Source organism: Bos taurus, chromosome 22, assembly GCF_002263795.3.
Source record: "Bos taurus isolate L1 Dominette 01449 registration number 42190680 breed Hereford chromosome 22, ARS-UCD2.0, whole genome shotgun sequence".
Lineage (NCBI taxonomy): Eukaryota > Metazoa > Chordata > Mammalia > Artiodactyla > Bovidae > Bos > Bos taurus.
The window spans coordinates 22,004,573-22,028,601 of NC_037349.1; the positions used below are offsets into that span (position 1 = coordinate 22,004,573).

Sequence of the window (24,029 nt, forward strand, 5' to 3'; positions counted from 1 at the left end):
ATTTTTTTTTAGATCAAAACATTTATTTTTTTGCATTACAAAAACAAAGATAAATCAAAGCAGGTAATGAAATAAACATTTGTAGGTATCCCAGCCTGGGTTCTCTGTTCTAGAATTTAGTAAACAGTTCAGGTGTAGGTTGCTTCAACACTTCTTCTGGATGCTATGAAGTCTCCATCTTATACCCATGTTTCTCTAGTTCAGCTCTTAACTGATTGGAGAAGTCATCCTCTACGTTGTCATCATCCCAATTATCCTCCCAGACATGTGCATCTTCATCTTCATCTAAACCAGCCCAGTCTTCCGCAGGGAACTCCTCGAACTCGTCGTCCTCCTCCAGGAGACCCAAGTCTACCGGCTGTTTTTTCTCTGACATCGTGACCCCAGGAGCCCTAAAGCTCTCAGGCCAGTAAGAAAGTTCGAGCCCTCGTTCTTCCTCACCGCAGCCACCTCCGCCGTTGCCGCCTCTATGCTTGCACCGTGCTTGTTAAATAGCGCTCTGAAAAAGCATATGGGAGGACTTCCTTGATAAGAGTCAATTCCCTGGTCTTTGTGACAAGTTTCTTACTCTCTACCCCTAACTCTGCCAAGGGACTGAAAACTGGGTATTGTTTCTTAAGACGTGGTTTCAGGACAGCTTCAAACTTAGAATTTTCTTCTGTTCCAGAACATTTGTAAATACTCAGTTTGGTGGGGAGGAAAAAAAAAAAAAACCTCATTAATGTGGAAACCACATTCACATTTGTAGTTTTGTATTTATTAACAAACTCTTGCTCCAGGATATATTAGGCAAGCCAAGGGGTGAATCATGTTGATACTGCTTCTGGGCTGTTAGCGTTGGTCTCTTTTGGAGCCAGCCCTGGTACCTCCATCCATGGCAACTTGAACTGGTTTTATATGTAATGTTCCCCCTCTAGTGGCCACATTGGTTTTGGGTTTTGCTGTTTTTGTACAAATGATCCCTAAAGTTGGAGAACCTTTCATTGAGGGGTACTGTGGATTTGGGGAGGCAAGTGGGAAAAGATAAAGAAGAATGTGCAAATATTTATTCCATAGGAAAAATTTATCGGAAATATTTGTCCTCTCCAGTCTCGTGCTTTTTAAAGAGCTCGTGGAGACGAGAACCTTTGGAAGGGAGGAGGGGTTTTAGAATGATCTCTCATCTTATTACTCTGATTAGTTTCCGAATTTCTACTGCCTTTATTAGTAAGTATCTTATTAATAAGTCCATCAAGTTCCATTAGAAAAACCTTTTTTTTAAAAAAATTATAACAGCAATAAAATGCATCGGGTAAAACTAGAGACTCTGAAAAACATGCAAAGTGTCCTTCATTCTGTGAATTCTGGTCTTCTCTCAAATCTGTGCTAGGAGGTAACTATTATGAACAGTAAGTGTATCTTTCCAGACTTTTTGTATGCATTTACAAACACATATTATACATATGTCTGTTGGTAGACATTGAGTACAGATGATCATCAATATGTATTAGGTTGGCCAAAAAGTTTAGTCAGGTTTTTGAAAATACCCAACCAAACTTTTTGGCCAACCTGGTACATAGAGGCACACAGAAATCATACAAAATGTATTCAACTTATATTTGGTTTTTATGAAACAAAATGGAGTCATATTATAATGCTATTCATTTTACATGTTTTGCATGCCCCATGAAAGTACTATATAGGTCTAGCTCTTTTTAAATAGCTGACTTTATTTAAGCATTCCTTATTGATGAATATTTGGATTATTTTCAGTTTCTATTGTTAAAAAATGTTCCAATAAAACTATTTGTGCCTACTTATATCTCTGCCAGTTTGTGCAGATAGATTCTGTAGGATAATTTCCTAGGAGTCTTAACTCCTGTATCAGAGCTTATGGTTATTTTAAATTCTGATGGATATTGACAGCCCTCCAAAAGGCTGTCCCAATCTGTGTTCTCACCCACAGTGAAGCTGCAGCTTTTCAGTACTATTTTTTTTTTTTTTTAGTCCTACAACGAATCTGAGAACAACCAAGGTAGCTCAGTGTAGGAAAATTCTCCTGTAGGAGTCAGACCTAGTTGTCAGAGGGTGATGAATGAAATCAAACTGAGGTCTTCATCTGGCCTCACCACTGCAGCATTCCTCACTCTCTGTGGCTGAAATATAACCCCGGGTTATGTGATCGGTCCAATTTTGATTGCAAATGAGTCCAGTCTGCAAAAGTGATTCACTGTTAATGAAATCAGTATTGAGGAGTAAATTGTTTCCACTCCCTACCCCTGCCCACAATCCACAGTGACCTCTTTACTGCCTGTAATTACTATGTTATTTTCCTCCTTGTGGTTTGGTGATCTGGACCCTGTCTCTGAGTTATTAATTCTGACCTTTCCTACATATGGCTTGGTTGGGATGCTTCAGGCCTTAGGGGCCCCTGAAAGTTTAAAATTTAACTCATAGTCTGAAGGTCAGAAACTTTGCCTGTTATTGAGTCTCAGCAGCTTTGTATTCCCCATCTCCCTACTCCATCTGATGTCCTCAGACCTGGTCCCTATGCCACGTCTAGCTTGTTGTGTTAGAAGTACTCCCGGGAGTTGTCACAAATGCACTTTCCTGAGCCCTCGTCCCAGAAGACTGAGTGAATAGGGCTCCAGTGAGGCCTGGGATTACTTACTTTTTCAAATCCCCATTCTCACCTCTGGGGCTGCTTACCCCCAGAGGTAAGCTTTAGTTGCATTATCTGTAAGATGAAGGCTTGAAGTATATCAGATTCTCCTGTAGGGAAAAGGAGTAGCGAAGGTTGTCGGAAATTCTGCCTGAGACTATAGATGAGGAGCATTGCTCCAAGGAGTCACTCGTGTGTCCATCTTGGTGGAAACATTGGCAGCTGATAACTGCTTCTGCTTTAGGCTCTGTTTTTTGGCTTCCTTCTGAATGACACAGACCAGTTGGGAGGAAACGTATGCACCTGCCTTGGCACAGACCTATAGCAGACCCCTGATTTCACAAGGAGGGACCCTTCCCTCTGGAATTCTGTGACTGGGGTCCCTGGTGAAGTAAACACAGAGGCGAAGCCAGGGAAACAAAACTAAGCAGTAGCTTTTGCTTTTAAAAACAGTAACAACAGAAGGCTTTCCATAGTACTGAAGCACCAAAACGATAGCTGGTATGTAGTAAGTGTTTTTATAAATGTTCATAAATGTAGAAAGAGCCAAATGACCTCAGTTTTTGGAATTCGCATTGAGGACCTGAAGTTGGCGTGCTAGCAGCTCCTTGTTGGTTTGTGTCTTTTTGGTTACCCTTGGCATGTGCTTTCTCTCTTGGGGCCTGTGGGTTTTGCAATATGAACGTGGAGGTTTGGAGTTTTTATGTCCCATAATGTCTGTAAGATTCTAATAATCAAATTGGCTTTGTGATAAGGGATAAATGATTACTTACTGCTTTGTATGTCCTCAGAGTGGCACTGTTTATAAACAAATAAGCTGAAACCACAATTGGAGAATTCTAACTGAATTTCTTCTTAATTAAAAAAAAAAGTGTGAATAACATTTATTATCACCATAGATGCTTTATGGCAGTGATGGAGTAGGTGGACAAGGTGTCTAACCAGCTGTGCAAGTATAGGTGTATTAGTAAAAAAAAAAGTTTTTTTAAAAAGGGAAAAAAATGTGACTTCTCTGGATTGCTGTCCAGTAACGAATGCCTAATGAATGCTTGTTATACTTTAAACCATTTCAAATGATAGGTGCCAAAAAGTCTCGCTTGCCTTTAGCCTTATAAGTTTCCTAAATTATAGAAAACCTATTTCTGTCTGGTATCATAATGAGAAATTGATACAAATGTCAAATTTGCACACACACACACACACACATCAAATTAAAGTGTTTTGAAGACCTATGAAGTATAGACATAGTATGTAGATCTTTCAGTTGAGACCTTCTCACTCTTATTTTTTTCTCTTATTGGACTGTACATGCTTTGAGAATGAAGATTGCTTTTGGTCTCTATTTCTCCAAAATGTAGCATAGTAGGTGCTTGGAAACTTTTGCTGAGTTAAATATGAGTTCAGGGACTCGACTTCACGCCACCCAGCATGTACTAGATAACTTGATTTCTGAGGAATCAATGAATGAATGAATAACAGAATTCTTTAGGTGACTGGGTGGATCAGCCAGAACTACTTCCCAAGTACTTGTCTTGGGGAAGAAAAGTAAGGACCAAGTGTCAGGTTGTTTATAAAGCTACACTGATATCATTTTAAGAACTGCTGAGATATTTTAAGAGATTATATGCGCTCCTCCCCACATTCCCTGCACCTTCTCTTTCAAAAAAGGTGGTGGTAGTGAATATTAGTTGATTGTAAAATCCTCTTACTAAACCAAAAAAATCAACAATTTAGTAACCAGAATGGTTGTAAACTAGTCAAAAATTTGGGAGCAATTTCTGCAGAGAAAGGTAGGGTACTGGGAGGGTCTGGGGTTTGCCAAAGATCAAAGATCAGTCTCTGAACCATCCTTAATTTCCACACTTGATGGAGTTGAGAATGCATTTCAGTGAGTGTACAGTTGGTGGAGTGGGAAAGAGGTAGACTGGTTACTGGAAAGGAAAGGAGAAAGAAGTTATTTTTAAGAGTTGGGGAAGACAGGAGAAACAGGAGACAGACACTTCCAAAATAAACGACAAAAACCCCCACTTTGCTGTGAGGGTAAATGGAAGTTCTAATTGAGGGGATTCAGTTCAGTTCAGTCTCTCAGTCGTGTTTGACTCTTTGCGAGCCCATGAATCGCAGCACACCAGGCCTCCCTGTCTATCACCAACTCCCGGAGTTCACCCAAACTCATGTCCATCGAGTCAGTGATGCCATCCAGCCATCTCATCCTCTGTTGTCCCCTTCTCCTCCTGCCACCAATCCCTCCCAGCATCAGAGTCTTTTCCAGTGAGTCAACTCTTCGCATGAGGTGGCCAAAGTATTGGAGTTTCAGCTTTAAAATCAGTCCTTCCAATGAACACCCAGGACTGATCTCCTTTAGGATGGACTGGTTGGATCTCCTTGAAGTCCAAGGGACTCTCAAGAGTCTTCTCCAACACCACAGTTCAAAAGCATCAGTTCTTTGGCGCTCAGCTTTCTTCACAGTCCAACTCTCACATCTGTACATGACCACAGGAAAAACCATAGCCTTGACTAGACAGACCTTTGTTGGCAACATAATGTCTCTGCTTTTAAATTATGTTTAATATAGGCTAGGCAAATACATTTCACATTTGTTTGGAAGCACTTTTCTGTATCTACCTACTCTGCACAAATGCCTAGAGGTAGTGGTAGGTTAGAAAAAGACAGAGTGGTCTGGGGGTGGAGGGTGGGGGGAGGGTGGTCTGGTCGGAGGGGCACGTGGTGAGCAGAGGCCATGGGCCATGCGGGGTTGGAGTTAGTGGCTTCAGCCCTTTTTAATTGGCTGCCCTTGTAAACAGGGAGCATTGAATATGTCTAAACCAGAAGACTAATCGAAGTACACAGCAGGGATAGTATTGAGGTACATCAGATGATTTATATTTTCCCAGTTCAACCATGGAGACTTGGCAGTGAGGACAAGGCTGGGCAGGTGGTTGGAGGAAGATGAACGACAAGGAGACAGCAGGCTGATGGAAGTGATGGCTAGCCACAGACCGAAACCTGAGTAGGAGGGAAGGAAGGAAGAAGAGACAGGGAAATAGAACTGCTGGCTCTCTTGTTACTTTAGCTGCCTGGGAGCCTTGTAAACAGGTAGCCTGGGAGATGGAGTATAAGAATACCAACAGTATCCAAAAAGACAATCCAGAGTATTTTGCAAAAAAAGGCAAGGGTAAGAACAATTTAAAGTAAAATCATACACACACACACACCCTTCCAATGCCCTCTGAAGGTAAGAACAACTTAAAGTAAAATCACACACACACACCTTCTAGTGCCCTCTGAAGGTAAAGTTAAGCAACCTGCTTCTTTAAGCTTCTTCCAGAAGGGAAGGGGAAGACAAGAGAGAGCATGGCTTTTCAAGTTGGACCTCAGAGAGAGATGAGTGAGAGATGAGGTGGAGACGGAGGCAGGGGCCATCTGGTCACTTTGAGCACTTTGGGCTCTATCCTGAGTGTGATAAGAAGTCATCGAAGGGTTTGAAGGCAGAGGATGCCCTGTGGGGATGGTGAGGCTGTGGCTGAGAAGAAATGATGGATGCCTGGAATGCAACAGTAATGGGGCAAAACAATAGATTTGAGAGATGCGTAGGGCAGGGAATGTATAGCACTTGGTGACTGATTATTTATGGGGAAGAGAAGGAAGAGTCACAGATGACTTGTAGTTTTGGGCAGTGAGGCAAAAAGTAATGCCATTAACTGAGTAACAATATATACAAAGATCGCAAGGCTTTTTATCATCCCAGGGAAATTCCAAATAATTATAAAGTAAAAGGGATGATGAACTAGAGGGGTGGAATGGAGTGGGGATGGAGTTTCAAGAGGAAGGCGATATCTATGTATGATTATGACTGATTCACGTTGATGTATGGCAGAGACCACCTCGACATTGTAAAGCAATTATCCTCAAAGTAAAAGTAAACTCCAAGGATGTTCTTCACATACTCTTCATAATTTGGCTATAATTAAATGATCAAAGACAAGTGTTCTTTTAATTAATTGATTAACAGACCTCCTTTGGGAACTTACACTTCCACATTTACCACCAAGAGAGACTTACCATTATATGGAATCTAAATGAATCTTGACTGTGATAATATAATTGCTTGTGTTTGGTTCTGTGTAGCACAGTGTAAACCCAGAAATATGCCTGTAATGATAACCAAATTTATATGGTACTTTACAGCCTATATAAATCCACTATTTTCTGTGAGTCCCATAACAACCTAGCCAGGGGAGCCAATTCCTTCCCTCCTTTATAAGCATCAAGGCCAGGACAGCTTGTGGAAGAACCATAGGCAATATGTCGAAATATTTAAAATTTATAAGTCCAGTTTGACAAAAATGTCTTCATAACCACAAAAATAGACATCATGTATAAAGTTACGGATTTTTATATGACTGAAGTTGGCAAAATATAATATATGATGAAATTTAATTATCCTTGGGCTTCACTTGTGGCTCAGCTGGTAAAGAATCTGTCTGCAATGTGGGAGACCTGGGTTCCATCCCTGGGTTGGGAAGATCCCCTGGAGAAGGGAAAGGCTACCCACTGCAGTATTCTGGCCTGGAGAATTCCATGGACTATATGGGGTCGCAAAGAGTCGGACACAACTGAGTGACTTTCACTTTCACTTTCACTTATCCTTGTTCATTCCTGGCATCGAGTTGGCAATGCTTGGATGGATAATAAAATAATGACCTGTGTGATTCATAATTTTTTACATAATTATTCTAAAGGATCGATTTTTCTTATCTTCCTTTCAGTAAAATCATAAATTGTGCTATTATAAACCGGATTTTCACATGGTTGATGTCCTGTTAACAGTGATGCCAAATGAGACACATCTTTTTTGAGTCAGTGTAGCTCTTCAATAGTCTTTTTAAAATTAAGTTTGAGAAAACTTCACTGTGCTGAAACAGAGTTGAAAATAAATTATGAAATTTACTTATCACGTCCATTTAATGATATTATTTCTGATGAATTATCATTGTAGAAAAAGATGTTAACTTCGTCACATAAACTGCTATCACTTGTCATTTTAATTATCTCTTTAATGAAAAAAATGAGAACCATGTAATGTGAAGAACCAATATCAAACTTCTAGACACACACATCTGCAAATTTAAAAGTAGTATTAATTACAAAATATTTGCCTCCGTATGCAACTGTAATGCATACTGTGCTAATTTGTAAGAAACCACACAAACCACTGGAACGACAACTCAAACAGAAAGAAAAACAAGAAGACTGATATGCAATACTACAAGGAACCCTACTTTGTTATTTAAGAATGGCATTCATGTTGAGAGGAAGGATCTGACTAATTAATCAATCTATCCATGTTCTTACCAAACTAAGTACTTCTACTGTTTAAAATCTTGCTGCCTTGTGAGCAGAGTCTATCTCTGATGGTGATGGCCACAAAAAAATCACATTAGAGGTAGTATAATGTAATCACATTGGATGTTTTGTTTTGAGGACATGAATAAAGCAAGTGGAGAAGCATTTCCCTGGGTTCTGAGAGTGCTTATTCCTGAGAGTTCAGAGTTACAGCTTACCAGTTTCCATGTGAGAGGCACCCATATCGTCTTTCTTTTTCTTATGACAGCTTTTTTTGGGGGGGGGGAATATAAATTTATTTAATTGGAGGCTAATTACTTTACAATATTGTATTGGTTTTGCCATACATCAACATGAATCCGCCACGGGTGTTTGAAAGTGTTAAGTCGCTCTGTCGTGTCCGACTCTGCGACCCCATGGACTGTAGCCTGCCAGGTTGCTCTGTCCATGGAATTTCCCAGGCAAGAATACTGGAATGGGTTGCCATGCCCTTCTCCAGGCGATCTTCCCGACCCAGAGATCAAACCTGTGTCTCCTGCATTGCAGGCAGATTCTTTACCATCTGAGCCACTAGGAGATAGAATTCACATAACATGATACTCATCCCTTGAAAGTGGTTTTTCATATATTCACCCTAAAAGTAAACTCTGAACCCATTACCAGTCACCTCCTGTACCTCTCTCTCCACCAGCCCCTGGCAAAAATTAATCTACTTAACGTGTCTATGGAATTATTCTGGACATCTCATATAAATAGGATCATATAATTTGTGGCTGTTTGCGTCTGGCTTCTTTCATTTAACATATTTTCAGCATTTAACTGTGTTGTGGCATTGTCAGCACTTCATTGCTTTTTATAGCTGAATACTCTGTGATATGGATATCACATTTTGTTTATTCATTTATGAGTCAGTGGACATTTGGGTTTGTGTACTATTTGACTATTACAAATAATGCCACTGTGAAGGTTTGCATACAAGTTTTTGTGGGACATGTTTTCATTTCTCTTGGGTCCACACCTAGGATTGGAGTTACTAGGACATGCGGTTACTCTATGCACAGTGTTTTAAGGAACTAATCAAATGACTTTACAAAGTAGTTGTGCAATTTTACAACTCTACCAGCAAAATAGGAAAGTTCTAATTTCTCCACATGCTTGTCAACACGTGTAGTTGCCTTTTTCATTATAGCTGTTAGTGCTGCATTATCGTTTAAACCCTTTACAAGTGTTAACTTATTTGTCCTCTCAATAGTGCTATATCCAGAAAAGGGAATTCAGAGGTTCAGTAACTTGCTGAACACTCAGGCACTGGAGAGTGGCGGAGCCGTAACAAGCAATATGTTACACAAAGAAAACTCTGGGCACTCAAGGGAATGATAAAAATTTGGGGAGACTTTCACCTCTTTTAAATGAGATCTTCCTGAATTTAAGATAAAACTATTCTATGTAAGATAGGCTCCTGTTGATGTATACTTAATCCACTTCTGACTTATGTTTCAGAGTTAGGCTGTATTGGGGCTCAATATTGAAAACAAAAGGGAGTAAAATAATCTCTGAATATTCATTTCAATTAAGGCAAAATTTTCCATTTAGTCAAGAATAAAATATACTAGCCACTGATATTAATATTTCATGATTATTAATTTGAAATTTTAAAAAGACTTCAAAAGTTGTGTTCTCCAAGTATGTTCTTTATTATTCTTGGGCAAAAACAATTTCTGAAGTACATATTTGCATATTCTTAATGAATTCAGTGGAAATTGACATAAGAGCCATTTTTATGTTTTAATTACATGAATACACATAACACCTTTTAAAATTCTAATTTTATAATAATTTATATTGTAAAAAGAGACATGATTGACTTTCATTTTATATATTTTTATAATAATCAAACAGAAGTATATCTTTTAATATTTGCTCTCAAAAGTATAAATGTCAGCTTTTTTAGGAACATAGCAATTAAGTAAATACAATTAATTCAGTGCCTATAAAAGATGTGGAAGAGTCTTCAACTGTTACTTTGGGAATCTGATTTCCAGGTGCATGTGTGCTCAGTCATATACTGTAGCCCACCAGGCTCTTCCATCCATGGGATTCTCCAGGCAAGAATACTGGAGTGGGTTGCCATGCCCTCCTCCAGGAGATCTTCCTGATCCAGGGATGTGAATCTCTGACTCGTAATGTCTACCTGAATTGGCAGGTAGATTCTTTCCCACTAGCGCCACCTGATTTCCAGGACTGTGTGCTGTTTAAGAATACACTTGTGTATGAGTACAAAAAACTCCAAGGCTGAGTTGTCTTTGGAAGAGACATCAGGATGGAAGATACTGCTCATTTCCTAACTGCTTATACAGAGACAGTGATATTCAGTAGATAAGGAGCAGAGGGAAGAAGGAAAAGGTATTTGTAGAATCAGTGACCCACTCACGTTCCTTCTGACCATTTCCTTATTCTTTTTATGTTGTTAAATTTTATCTTTACTTTTTTTTGACCACAGCACATAGCATGCAGGATCTTAGTTCGCTGACCAGAGATCAAACCCGCATTCCCTGCAGTGGAAGCATGGAATCTTAACCTGGACAACCAGGGAAGTTTCTCCTTATTGCTTCTTAAGTACCTCATTTACTTGAAGCACTTGAAAGGCCATTTTAAAGTTCAGGTTACAAGTTGCCTTACAAAAAGCAGGACTGCTTCAGAGGAAACAGAGTTACAGAGGAAGGTTGGTAGGAAGAAATGATTAGTTTGGAGGAAAAAACCTGTTCTCTTTTAGAACCGATTTGTATGTTTGTAGTTTGGGGCATTTTATGTGTATATAGTGTCGTTTGTTCATAGGGAATCATTCCTGATGATGTTGTATGGATATGTACACTGTAACATAGTTATTACTTTTAACAGTTTCATTCAGATATAATTCACATACCATACATTCCGTTCACTTAAATGTACAATCCTTTTTATGATACATAGGAGTACAATGTTATATATAATATGGGACCCTATGATATACCTTTTAAAGCTCAGTCTCTTGGTGGTAGAGTTTAAAGAAAAGTTTAAAGTACAAGAAAAATTATAGGGCTCAAGTAATTATTTTAGCTTTCAAAAAGTCTAATAAACCTCCACAGTAGCTTTGTTTTTGCTTTAAGGAAGCAAACACTTTTGCTTTAAGGAAGGAAGTTAGAGATGTTTGCCTCTCCAGAAGTTTAAATGCAATTATAAAATTTCTATCACCTTCAGTGGTGTGGACAGTGTTATTTTCATGTTGTTAAAACACGGAGTGAAACTGTTTGAAGTTCTGAAGCATAACTTCACAAATTTTCCAGTATAGCCATGGTATATAGCAAAAATTTTACAGTTTGTTTCCTTTTATGACTTTTGGTTATACACATGGAAGTCATTCTCATGGTTATAGTTTTCACTGTCGGTGGTGATCATTAGGGTTTTAGTAGGTGATAATCAATCATGTCCTTTTCCTTGATTTATTCAGCAACAAATGAGAAATAAAATGCAGGAGTCAGACAGAAATGAAAATATCAGCTTTATTGCTGATAAAATGGATTGTAAAGCAAGGCTTAGGTATATAGCTGTAAAGGCTTCCTTGGATCATTGATTAGGTTCGGTGCCAGTACTGGAAAATTCAAAATAACAGTGGCATCAATGATGGAAAGACTGTTTCGCACCTAAAAGTCCAGAGGGGTCAGATCAAGACTGGTACAGAGCATTGCCCAATATACCATCCCCAGACTCCTTTCAGTGTTGCTGCTTTGCTGTGTGTGGTTTCCTTTTCATTTAGGGGACTAGGATGCATGCTCCAGCTCCAGTTATCATGTATACCTTACAGCCAAGAAGAAAAAAGAGGTAGGTAAGGGAAGGATGTCTCAATTTAAGGACACATTTTCCCTCATATTCCACTAACTGCAACATAGTCCCTTAGACACATCCAACTAGGAAAAATGAGTACAGTAACATATGAATGAGTTCTGTTCCAAAAGTTAGTAAGTCCAATTTGTTCATTAAGTCCAACAAAGTTAGCCTAGGTACCCAACTAACACGGGCTTCCCGGGTGGTGGTAGTGATAAAGAATCCATCTGCCAATCCAAGAGACACAGGAGAGTCAGGTTCGATCCCTAGGTCAGGAAGATCCCCTGGAGGAGGAAAAGGCAACCCACTCCAGAATTCTTGCCTGGAAAATTCCATGGACAGAGGAAGGAGCCTGGTGGGCTATAGTCCATGGGGTCACAAAGAGTTGGACATAACTGAGCACACACCCAACTAAAACAATTGACTATAAAGTACTGTACTGTGGTAGGTTTATAATACTTTTCACACAAATACATAAAAAACAAACATACACACAAAATAAAACATTTTTAATTTTACAGTACAGTACCTTGAGAAGTACATTAGTGCAGTACAATAGCTGGCATACAGGGGCTGGCACTGAGTGCATAGGCCAGGAGAGTTACTGACTAAAGGAGGTGAGTGATGGTAGAGCTGAAGCTTCATCAGCAATAGGAGATGGAGGGCAAGCTGCAACTTCACTCACACCTGATGTTGATGGAATGCATGTTTGCATCTTTGACAGTTTGGAACTTGAAGGTTTGCATGTCGAGTACTTACTATGTTCTCGATAGTCACATACCCAGCTAAAAACTGAGAATTCTGATAGGAAGGGAGAGAGTGTTGCTGGACAATCTGTAGTCTGTGCCACATTCCCAAATTAAACTTACGCAGCCAGGCAACCACTGGCCTCCCGTAGAGGAAGGGGTGAGTAAGCTGCTTACTGGAGAGTAGGGACCAACCTTGAGGGTAAGTTGCTTATAAGGGAACCCAGGAAGGGCTGAGTCAACAAGCTTGGTTCCTTCTCATTCTCTTCCACTGCGAGGCCAGACACATTTCTCCTATGCTCTTCCTTCCTCACTCGTGTCTGGCTTTTCTGTGGGGCAGTACAGGGAGCTGTCATAGGGCAGGAACGCAGCACATGATCTGGCACCACAATAACAAGGTTTCCTTAATTTCCCATTATCTAACCTTTCTTTGTCTTCACTATGCATTAGATTAAGAAATCTTCCTGAGTAGTCATAAGAGAGTTCTTCTTCTGGCAGAATGTCTCTGGCTGCAAAAAGTGCCAACTTTGGTACCATCGAGTCTATTCGGACAGGAATCATCAACAGGTTTGGCTCACAAGAATGGTTAAGGAATCTTCCAATATTTCCTATAGAGGCAGGATCCACAAATGTTTCCATTACCTGCCCATTATAGACATGCTCCCTGATGGCTATAATGTAATTCGAATCATGTATTGTTTGTAACTGAACTCTTCTCTGCACTTCAGAGATTCCTAACACCTCACCGGCATATTCACAGACAAACCGTCCTTTTGGTATGAAGTCCAGGGTACGAAGTCCCCAGCCTTTGTGATCCGTCTTGAACACCTGGAGGTGGAACTGCAGACCCCACTGGACCACTCTGTTCCTGCAGCGCTCGCTGCACTGGCACAGGACATTGCACTCGAAAACTGGCTCAGTGCACTTTGCTTCGGATCCTATATCTCTGAGGCATGAACGATCATCATAGTTATTCTCATGACGGAGACAGGAACAAGTACCAGGGAGGCAGGGAGTTTTGAGACAAGCACATCCAGGAAAGGTTATTTGAGAGGGATCTGCATCTGCTCCAGGCCCAGCTACATGATCAGGAGTATACTGCAAAAAGCAGAAACACTGTAAGTCAGCATGGTACGTCATATATCTCATCTGTATTTCAAGCAGCTCTTGCTGAGACACTTCCCGATTCCAACAAACAGAACAAAAATGACAAAATATATTAAATATTGTCTGAAAACATCTCCAATTTAAAAAAAAACAAGGTTATTTCTTAGACTTAAAATTCGGTGGTTTCCTTTTAGGTATTGGAATAACACTAGGAAAAAATTATGTATTTTCCCTGGTGGCTCAGATGGTAAAGCGTCTGCCCGCAATGCAGGAGACCTGGGTTCAATCCCTGGGCCAGGAAGATCCCCTGGAGAAGGAAATGGCAACCCACTCCAGTACTCTTGCCTAGAAAATTCAATGGATGGAGGAGCCTGGTGGGCTACAGTCCATGGGGTTGCAAAGAGTCAGACATGACTGAATGACTTCACTTTCTTTCTTATCAGATATTGGAAATTTTGTAATCCATTTTGTTTCCCTCTTGGCTTTAAGTGTCAGGAAAATTGGTGCTGAATTTAGTTTTTGAAAACAGCTAAGTATTTTCTCTTTGGTTTTTGATCTCTTTTACATTTATCTGATAATATACATGTACATATATATTTTTATTGTGAGCTACCTGAGATCTTTAGGATAAGAAAGTCATAAATGATAAATCAATGACCTTTCGCAGAGTCTTCCATTGATTTTTTGAAAGAATTTTTAAAATGTGAAGATTACTTAAACTCATATACTCTTTCATCTGTTTAAAAACACTGTTACCTTGTAGTTCTACTTGAGTCTTCACAATGTTCAAAGCAGAAATTTGGCAAAAAACTTGCAGACAGAATTTGAAAACTGGTTATATAATAGCAATAGATACTGAAATTTATTGTAGATATATTGTATACATATATACACAATAGAAATCTTGTTCATATTAAGTGTGAAAGGGATAAAACAAAAAAGTTTCTTGGTCTTTTAAATGTATCTGTCTTTTCAAAATGTCACATTTATAAGATGTTACGAAAAATAAGTCCTAACTTTAAAATTTCTGTGTGAAGCCTTACCTCCAGTTATTTCCTCACTGGCAGAATGAAGCATGTTCTCAAACCCTGAAGATCAAAGTTTCTCTGGTAAGCCCAGCGTATTTCTTTATATATAGAGTAATTCATTGACTTATACTTGTTTTGTTTCAAAAAGGAACTTTTTAATGAGACTTAGAAAGAAGTAAGATAAACAAACAACAGATAAGGAAAGTAAGGTGAAGTGAAAAATAAGTCAAGCGAGCTTAGGTACCTAAGTGTGCAGCAGAAGTAGACTGGACATCCGGCTGTGCGCCAGGATAGTTAAAGAGGGAAATGTGGTTAGATGTATGGCTTGTACTGTCCTAAGGAACAGTCTTACTGTTCAGAAGCATTGACTTTTTCCAGTATGGAGACGGGAGAGAAATGTCACCAATGAGTCTGTCAAATTGTTCTTTTCTAGGAAGCAGTTTCATGGACTGCTTTTCATCTCCTTCATTCTGACCCTCAGGAAAGGCTGTTGGCATGCTGCCACAGCCTGTCAGCAAGAGACCAGTTGAATAGCCTGTAGTAATTCAGGGATTGATTTTAGTGCATCCAGAGGAACATTTGAACAACCTAGCTTGCAGTCAGTTTTCTATTAATACTGTGTCAATACTTTCAGAAAAAGTATTGAACAGCATGTAGTTACACTCCCTGTGGAGGCCTCGGAGGAGCTATGCAGTTAGGTGCAGAATCCTATATTTTAAAAAACGCTGAGCTGGGGTGAAGGATTGACATCCTCCTGTGAAAGAATGGTGAGTAGGTGTACCTGCGGGGGAAGGCCAATACTGCTTAAAAAGTGATTTGTGGGTGGAGAGCGGAAATAGCTTCTCTTGTTTGTGTGGGTTCTTACAGCTTTAGCTTGGCAGAGGTGTCCTAAAAGGATAAAGGATGGCTTAGAAAAACATACCCTATCAATCAGATTCAGTGACTACTGTCTTATACAGAATCTACTTCCAGATTTTAAGAGTCAACTTTGAAATGGTTACTGAGGCATTTTAAGAAGTGCTTGTAAAATGAAGACTTTACTATCACTTTGTTAAACTGTTCACGAAGAATTCTTTTCAATTGATGAGTTTTTAAAGGTACATATGGGCTTCCCTGGTGTCTGAGACAGTAAAGAATCTGCCTGTAATGCAGGAGACCAGGGTTTCATCCCTGGGTCAGGAAAATCCCCTGGAGAAGGGAATGGCTACCCACTCCAGTATTTTTACCTGGAGAATCTCATGGACAGAGGAGCCATGGGGTCGCAAAGAGTCAGACACGACTGAGCAACTAACACTTTCACTTTTCATTAAAGGTGCATATAATTTTAATGTATTATAGAAATCACTAAACTCAGGCGATTTTCTTTTTTGACACAGATGTATGTGTTGTATGTGCTTAGTCCCTCAGTCATATCTGACTCTCTGTGACGCCATGGACTGTAGCCTGCCAGGCTCCTTGGTCCATGGGATTTCCCAGGCAAGAATACTGGAGTGGGTTGCCAGTCCTCTTCCATGGGATCGTCCTAACCCAGGGATCGAACCCATGTCTCCTGTAGCTGCTGCACTGCAAGCAGACTCTTTACCACTGAGCCACAGGGGAAACCCTCTTACAGGGGTTGCTAAACTATAGACTATCTACCAGGCATTCCTAAGATCTAGCACAGACATTCGACCTACTGAGTGTGTGGCCCACCACAGGACATGGGAGCAGGGGTGTGAGGTGGGGAGGTGGTAGAAATATCTGATGATAGCTTGAGCGTTCTGGATCCAGAGATGCCTATAATTACTGCTCTTGGACTTTGCTGTTATGTGGGGCAATTGCTTCCTTTTTTTGCCTGAGTCAGTTTGTATTGTATTTATGTTTCTTACAAACAAATGAGTCTTGACTAATACCCCAGGGTGAAAGCTGAGCATGGTTCCAGGAAATGGCTGGAAAATTTAGTTAAAGATATAAACGCTAATAAGCAATGAGGTCTCCAGCTGCGAAGTGAGATGACAGCAAAGCGGGCGGGAGGCCAGCCAGAAACTCTGTGACTGCTGCCTGGAACCCTGGGCAAGCAATAGAGAACTTCTTAATGCAGAACATGGAATGTCCCAGAGGAGACTCGCACAGGTCCAGGCTCGTATTAGCACCATGACTTACATAGCAAGTGACTTGCTAAACTTTAGGTTAGCAACTATAAATCAGGGATAATAGCTATATTCGAGGGGGGAAGGTTCTCAAGAAATTTAATTAACATAATATTGTACTCTGTGTCAGCCGCTTCATACTTTTAAAATAGTCACTTTCTTAAATTCTTCTAGATATTATTTCTAGATTTTTATATTTAAAACATCATATATTTCTGGCATATTACTTAAGCTCTCTAAACATTCCCTTCCTATCTTCTCTCTCTTACAGGTTGCTATGAAGGAAATAAATGTGAAAAACCACATAAAAAGCTTACTCCAGTGGCTGGCTCATAAGTGTTAAATATGAATTATACAGTAGCCATTTAGTAGTGGTGGGAAAACAAACAAACAGGTTCTGCAGCTAAACCTCTAGGTTTAAACATACTCAAACCAAAATATGTGTGGGAAACCATATGATTATCTTCCTACCTCCATTACTTAACCATCTGGAGCAGGGAATACCAAGAGCTGACCCAGTACAGACTGTCTTCATTCATCAGTAAATACTGCCTTATTGTCTATTCTATGCACATGTTCCACTAGGTTGCAAAAAAGTGGGACACCACTTAGCGACTTATCAACAAACAACATGCACGTGCTGGGGTTTAGAAAGAATCACTCAGAAAAACAGAAAAGAGGACATAGGATTTTTATCACTTTTTCAGTTGTCACAACATAAGTTTACTTTTTCCATGTATGTATCAAAGCACAAAATTGATCAGGTAAGAGTTGGAAATAAATACAAAATGATCAGTTCAAAATGCACTAGAAACCAGATCCTTGAAGAACTGGGTGGAGAATTCACGTTTTTTGACAGAAAACTTAACAGAAAATTTTTTATAAACACAGCCACCCAAGAAGCCAAAATGCAAAGAGAAGACTGTTAAAGAGTAAATATACCTCCTTGGCTATCCTCATATACAATTAATTTCTCCCTTCTCTGAACTATGTGTGCACTTATTAATAGCATGAACTTTGGAATCTTAAGTGGCACAGACTGTCAGGCTCTCTGGTTGTACTAAGTGTGGAGGTCTGACCCTTCTAACAAGTATATGTATCTTAAGGAAAGGCATGGTCATGAGGTTTGGGGTATGTAATGGTGACAGGTGTTGGGTTCCTATCCATGGTACTAGGCACAGAGCAGGTGACTTAGGGAATGTTATTTGACTGCTTAATTTCAGCTCTTAATAATTTCTGATTGGAAAACTGATGTTTTTGAGTCACATTCCATACCACAGCCCCAGAAACTAAAACATGTCATTGCACAATATTCCAGGCTTAAACCCTAGGCCTCAATTCTGGATTTTAAGGGAGTGCTGTGAAAATCTTCATTCCTTTTTTGGTTGTTTTCAAACACCAGCTACAAGAATCTTTGTACTTGGCCTCTAGCCCCGTGAGTTTGTTTTTGCTCCAAGCAGCTATTAGGAGACTGTGAGCCAGATCATTCTTGTCAAGGCCAAGTTGAGACCTTAAAAAGGATATCTGAGGCTGGTTTTAGAAACCTGAAAACACGGCTAGATCCAGCTCTTAGTTCAAGAAAATCAGTTTATTTTCTACTTCTGTTGCAACACCAATAGCATTATGATGTGCTTGTTTCCAGAGTATCTGAATGTTCTTTTTGCCTTTTCATATAGGACCCAAAAGCAAACTAGACACAAAGTTATTTTTACCTTGAATTCTCTGTGCCTTAATTCTTATGTGTACATATGCCTGTGAAGATAGGGTTTGGGGCAAGCAAACTGTTTTGAGCTTTTGTAAGACTGGTATTGTGCTTCATGAATATATGGGAGCAAACTAGTTGAAGGCACTTTTAGACTTGTCATTACATGTTTCACAAATGCTTTAACTTCTTGGTAAGGCTATAAGCTTCTTAAGGAAGGGAGCTTGTCTTCTATTTGTAACTCTTAGTGGTCCCAGAGCTGTGCGCACAGCCAGGAAGCTAGAACACCATGGAATTGAGTCTTAGTTTCCTGATTTTCATTTATGCCCACCAACTGTAGGTGTAAGGATCAATCACAGGGCTTCCTCCACCCCACCCCACCCCCATATAGTGCTTTCTGTATGCTCTTGTAAGCGCAAGGGCAGGAACTGTATTGTTACCATTTTATCTTCTATGCCTAGTTTAACATGCCAGGCACATTATAGGCACTCAGTTATTTTTTGAAGAAAGAAAACATAAATCAGTGTTTTTGACCAGGAATTTAGCAATGTTTGGTCTTCAATAAGCTTTTCGGGATCAGTGTTTAATATGGTGCTAGTCAACTGTATTATTAACCACAAACTGCCTAAGGCAGTTTGAGGAAAAATAACCATTTCCAACATGAATATCCTGCTCTACTCTTTGAAAACCGCTATGAATCTTTATTGTCTTATTTGATTCTCAAAATAACCCTAGGAAGAGGACAGGCAGGGTTTGATATTGATTATGGGTTTGACAAGGGGAATAGAACTTTTATTTTCATTTTGGAGATGAAGAAACTCAGGCTCTGAGACATGGCTAAGATGATAAACCCTGAATCTAGCTCTCCTATATTTCCATGTACAGGGCTGTTTCCACTCCAACATTCTGTTTTGTGGGTTTTTGTTTTTTTTGGGGGGGTCATTCCTTGTTTCTTAAGCAACATGCAGGACAAGCTCAGAGAGAGTGAAAAGTTGGAGCAGAAAGGGCTTTGAGGTAATAATAGCAGTAAACATTTATTGAGTTCCTTCAGCAAACCAGGAACTGTATTTTACCTGTAATTCTCAAAGCAATCTGGAAAGAGGTACTATTATTTTAATAGCACATGAGAGGGCTCTAAAGGTTTAGCCGAGGCTATTTATATTTGCCAACGCTCTCACAGCATGGAGGAAGCCTCAACTAAGTCTGACTCTAAAGGCTAAGTTTTTAATCATGACACTGGGATCTTAAAAACAAGACACCTGAGACCAGAGAGGCCAGTGATTTGCTCCCTATCTTTCAGTGAGTTCTGGGGACAGAACTAGGACAAAAACCCAAGTTGTGGTTTTCTCTTAAGGGAACGGCCATTCTTAGGGTAGAAAAGACCTTGTAAAGATCACTGTGAAGGGTTAACTGAAAAAAAAAACCGGAAACCTGACAATTTAAGATCTATTTCCACTCGCAGATAGCTGTGAGATTGGGTTAAGAAAAAAAAAAAAAAAAAGGTAGAAAAACCTGAACAACCCGAAGCAAGCATGAGCGTCAGCCATCGAAAGACGACCACTTAGGGTAACTGCGAAACGAGCGCGACGACCACCTACCCTACTAACACGCTTCCTGGAAAGGCGCCAGCCCAGACCCCGACTCTGCGCACGCAGCGCGCGAGACCGCCTAGCCCCGCCCCACAGAAAACGATGCCGGCCACGCCCTCGGGGGCCGCGCGCGGCTCTCGGGCCAGCCGAGCCCCGCCCCTACCTGAAAGGGCTCAGGCTCCGCCCCTGGGGGCCAGGCGCTCACAGGCAGATTTTCAAGGCCACGCGCAACGTCCAGCTGGCCCTTCAAGGCCTCAGGCACCTCCTCACACGTTGCCATTGTGTCAGGGCCAGTTCTTCAGGGCCTTAGTGGCCGTTTTGCCCCGACACGGTACTCCTACCACCTAGACCTCTTGAGCCTCGCAGAGGACGCTGGGAGTCTAGCCGTGGGGGCCCCACAGCCTCATGGGAGCGGTAGTTTTTATACCGAAGCTCACGAGTGGCTCCTCCCTCCACGCTCAGCCTTCCTTCACTTTATGGTCTGGCTCACTTTTTGCTTTGAGTCAGACGCACAGAAAGTAATACAACACCTTCTAAGGTACGGACAGAGCTTTGGGGACACAGTGAAGTCTTTGACGTTTTCCTGTGCGCCCAGGGAGGGCTTTCGCGCCGAAGCCGTTTGTCCGTGGCTGAGGGTTTGGAAGTTTTACTTGGCGCGGGGCGGGGAGGGGCGCGCCCTACGCTGAGGTGGGGAAGGCACCCCCTGGGTCTCTGCAAACCTGAAATTTGTGGATTGGCTCCGGGGCGTGTGACGGGGACTGTGCTTGGAAGCCAGGTAGCCTGACCTGGCATCGGAAGTCTGTGTAGGGTCCGCGCGCTCCCTGACTGGAATCTCTGTTCCCTGTTGACGTCCCCTGCTCTGAGAAAACCAAGCCTGGTCCCGCAAAAGGATGCCGATAATATCAAAATTGCTGAATCCAAAGGAATACTTTGAACTTTCCCAAAGTGCGTCGACTCGACTGTTCTGCTGCTTCTATGTGAAACCCTCTCACAGATTGTGGGGGCCCCGTCCTGGGTGCCCTTGCCTTGAGCAGACCGTCTTTAGTGTCCTGTCCTCGGGCGTGACTGAAATGGGGCCGTTGTCACAGGTTTCTCTTAGGGCCCCTTTCTCACCTTCTCTAGGATTCCTCAGTGATAGCATCTACTTTTTGGCTTCAGATACTCTTATAAAAGTATTAGTGTTTCAGCTCAGCTGAAGATGGATTCCAGTGGTGGATCACTTCAGTTCACTCGCTCAGTTCTATCTGACTCTTTGCTGCCTGCTGCAGTCCATGGGGTCGCAAAGTCGGACAGGACTGAGCAACTGAACTGGACTGCAGCACGCCAGACTTCCCTGTCCATCACCAATCTGGGAGTCTACTCAAACTCCTGTCCATCACATTGGTGATGCCATCCAACCATCTTATCCTCTGTCATTCCTTTCTCCTCCCGCCTTCAATCTTTCCCAGCATCAGGGTCTTTTCAGATGAGTCAGTTGTTCGGATCAGGTGGCCAAAGTATTGGAGTTTCAGCTTCAACATCAGTCCTTCCATGAATATTAAGGACTGATTTCCTTTAAGGTGGACTGGTTGGATCTCCTTGCTGTCCAAGGGACTCCCAAGAGTCTTCTTTTGAACCACAGTTCAAAAGCATCAATTCTTCGGCACTCAGCTTTCTTTCTAGTCCAACTCTCACACCTATACATGACTACTGGAAAAACCATAGGTTTGACTAGATGGACCTTTGTTGGCAAAGTAATCTCTCTGCTTTTTAATATGCTGTCTAGGTTGGTCATAGCTTTTCTTCCAAAGAGCAAGCATCCTTTGATTTCATGGCTGCAGTCACCATATGCAGTGATTTTGGAGCCAAAAAATAGAAAGTCTGTCACTGTTTCCCCATCTATTTGCCATGAAGTGATGGGACCAGGTGCCATGATCTTAGTTCTCTGAATGTTGAGTTTTAAGCCAACTTTTTCACTCTCCTCTTTCACTTTCATCAAGAGGCTCTTTAGTTCTTCTTCACTTTCCGCCATAAGGGTGGTGTCATCTGCATATCTGAGGTTACTGATATTTTTCCTGGCAATCTTGACGCTGGGCTGGATGAAGCACAAGCTGTAATCAAGATTGCCAGGAGAAATATCAATAACCTCAGATATGCAGATGACACCACCCTTATGGCAGAAAGTGAAGAAAAACTAAAGAGCCTCTTGATGAAAGTGAGAGAAGAGAGTGAAAAAGTTGGCTTAAAACTTAACATTCAGAAAACTAAGATTGTGGCATCTGGTCCCATCACTTCATGGCAAATAGATGGGGAGACAGTGGAAACAGTGAGAGACTATTTTGTGGGGCTCCGAAATCACTGCAGATGATGATTGCAGCCATGAAATCAGAAGATGCTTGGTCCTTGAAAGAAAAGTTATAACCAACCTGCTGCTGCTAAGTCACTTCAGTCATATCTGACTCTGTGTGACCCCATAGATGGCAGCCCACTAGGCTCCTCTGTCCCTGGAATTCTCCAGGCAAGAATACTGGAGTGGGTTGCCATTTCCTTCTCCAATGCGTGAAAGTGAAAAGTGAAAGTGAAGTTACTCAGTCGTGTCCAACTCTTCCAGACCCCATGGACTGCAGCCTACCAGGCTCCCTGGTCCATGGGATTTTCCAGGCAAGAGTACTGGAGTGGGTTGCCGTCTCCTTCTCCAATGACCAACCTAGACAGCATATTAAAAGGCAAAAACATTACTTTACCAACAAAGGTCCGTCTAGTCAAAGCTATGGTTTTTCCAGTAGTCATGTATAGATGTAAGAGTTGGACTAGAAAGAAAGCAGAGTGCCAAAGAATTGATGCTTTTGAACTATGGTGTTGGAGAAGACTCTTGAGTGTCCTTTGGACTGCACTAAGATCCAACCAGTCCATTCTAAAGGAAATCAGTCCTGAATGTTCATTGGAAGGACTGATGCTGAAGCTGAAACTCCAATAGTTTGGCCACCTGATGCAAAGACCTGACTCATTTGAAAAGACCCTGATGCTGGGTAAGATTGAAGGCAGGAGAAGAAGGGGACAACAGAGGATGAGATGGTTGGATGGCATCACAGACTTAATGGACATGATTTTGAGTGAGCTCCAGTGATGGACAGGGAGGCTTGGCGTGCTGCAGTACATGAGGTCGCAAAGAGTCGGACATAACTGAGTGGCTGAACTGAACTGAACTGATTCTGGGAAAGATTGAGGGTGGGAGGAGAAGAGGACTACAGAGGATGAGATAATTTGATGGCTTCACCGACACAATGGACATGAGTTTGAGTAGACTCCAGGAATTGGTGATGGACAGGGAAGTGGGCGTGCTGCAGTCCATTGGGTCACAAAGAGCTGGACATGACTGAGTGACTGAACTGAACTGAACTGAAATATTCAGTCTGGCAGGACTGTCATAAAGCCACACATGTCAGGTTCACTCCGAAGGTCACAGCCTGCCGCCCCAGAGGCTTCAGATGTTCTTTGGGAATAGCGCATGCAGTTATCACACAATAGATGATTACACAGTAGGTTATAAATGCCTTAGTGTTCTTGTTTGTCTTCCCAGAGGATGATTCAAATGCAAGAGGAGATCCTTATTAATAGAAATTGGAATCATCCTGAATGAGGAGTCTTAAACGCCATTGGAAGTATAGGCTTGAATGTAGTTACCTAGTAAATATTTTATCAGACTTGGCTATGCACTTGCTCTTACCTAGGAGACAGTTGCTTAAGCAATGCAGTTGGTTAGAGTATAATTAAGGATGTAAGGAAGTTTTAGGTAAATTGAACAACAAAAGAAAGATCACTTGTAGGTGGGAAATTTGGAGAAAGCTTCATGGAGAAGGGGTTATTTGCCATAGGCCTTGAAGAATGAATAGGATTTATG

At 41.2% G+C, this 24,029-nt stretch overlaps 2 protein-coding genes across 2 annotated transcripts; both read right to left on the reverse strand.

Moving 5' to 3' along the window:
• On the reverse strand, positions 1–474 carry LOC101907965 (26S proteasome complex subunit SEM1). The gene has a single exon (XM_010817627.4). It carries the CDS (start codon positions 374–376, stop codon positions 164–166), a length of 213 nt encoding a protein of 70 aa, XP_010815929.1. The 5' UTR covers positions 377–474; the 3' UTR covers positions 1–163.
• Positions 475–9,657: 9,183 nt separating this feature from the next.
• On the reverse strand, positions 9,658–20,523 carry SETMAR (SET domain without mariner transposase fusion). Its single transcript, NM_001075508.2, has 2 exons — positions 20,313–20,523; positions 9,658–13,692 (listed from the first exon to the last, which is right to left on the reverse strand). Exons 1-2 carry the CDS (start codon positions 20,427–20,429, stop codon positions 12,889–12,891), a joined length of 921 nt encoding a protein of 306 aa, NP_001068976.1. The 5' UTR covers positions 20,430–20,523; the 3' UTR covers positions 9,658–12,888.
• Between the last annotated feature and the right edge of the window lie 3,506 nt (positions 20,524–24,029).

Excerpts from the sequence above, each read along its gene's own strand:
- SETMAR (NM_001075508.2), bottom strand. The coding sequence starts at position 20,429 with ATGGCAACGTGTGAGGAGGTGCCTGAGGCCTTGAAGGGCCAGCTGGAC. Across the intron at positions 13,693-20,312 it reads CGGAGCCTGAGCCCTTTCAG|TATACTCCTGATCATGTAGC; the intron begins GTAGGGGCGGGG and ends TGCTTTTTGCAG.
- LOC101907965 (XM_010817627.4), bottom strand. The coding sequence starts at position 376 with ATGTCAGAGAAAAAACAGCCGGTAGACTTGGGTCTCCTGGAGGAGGAC.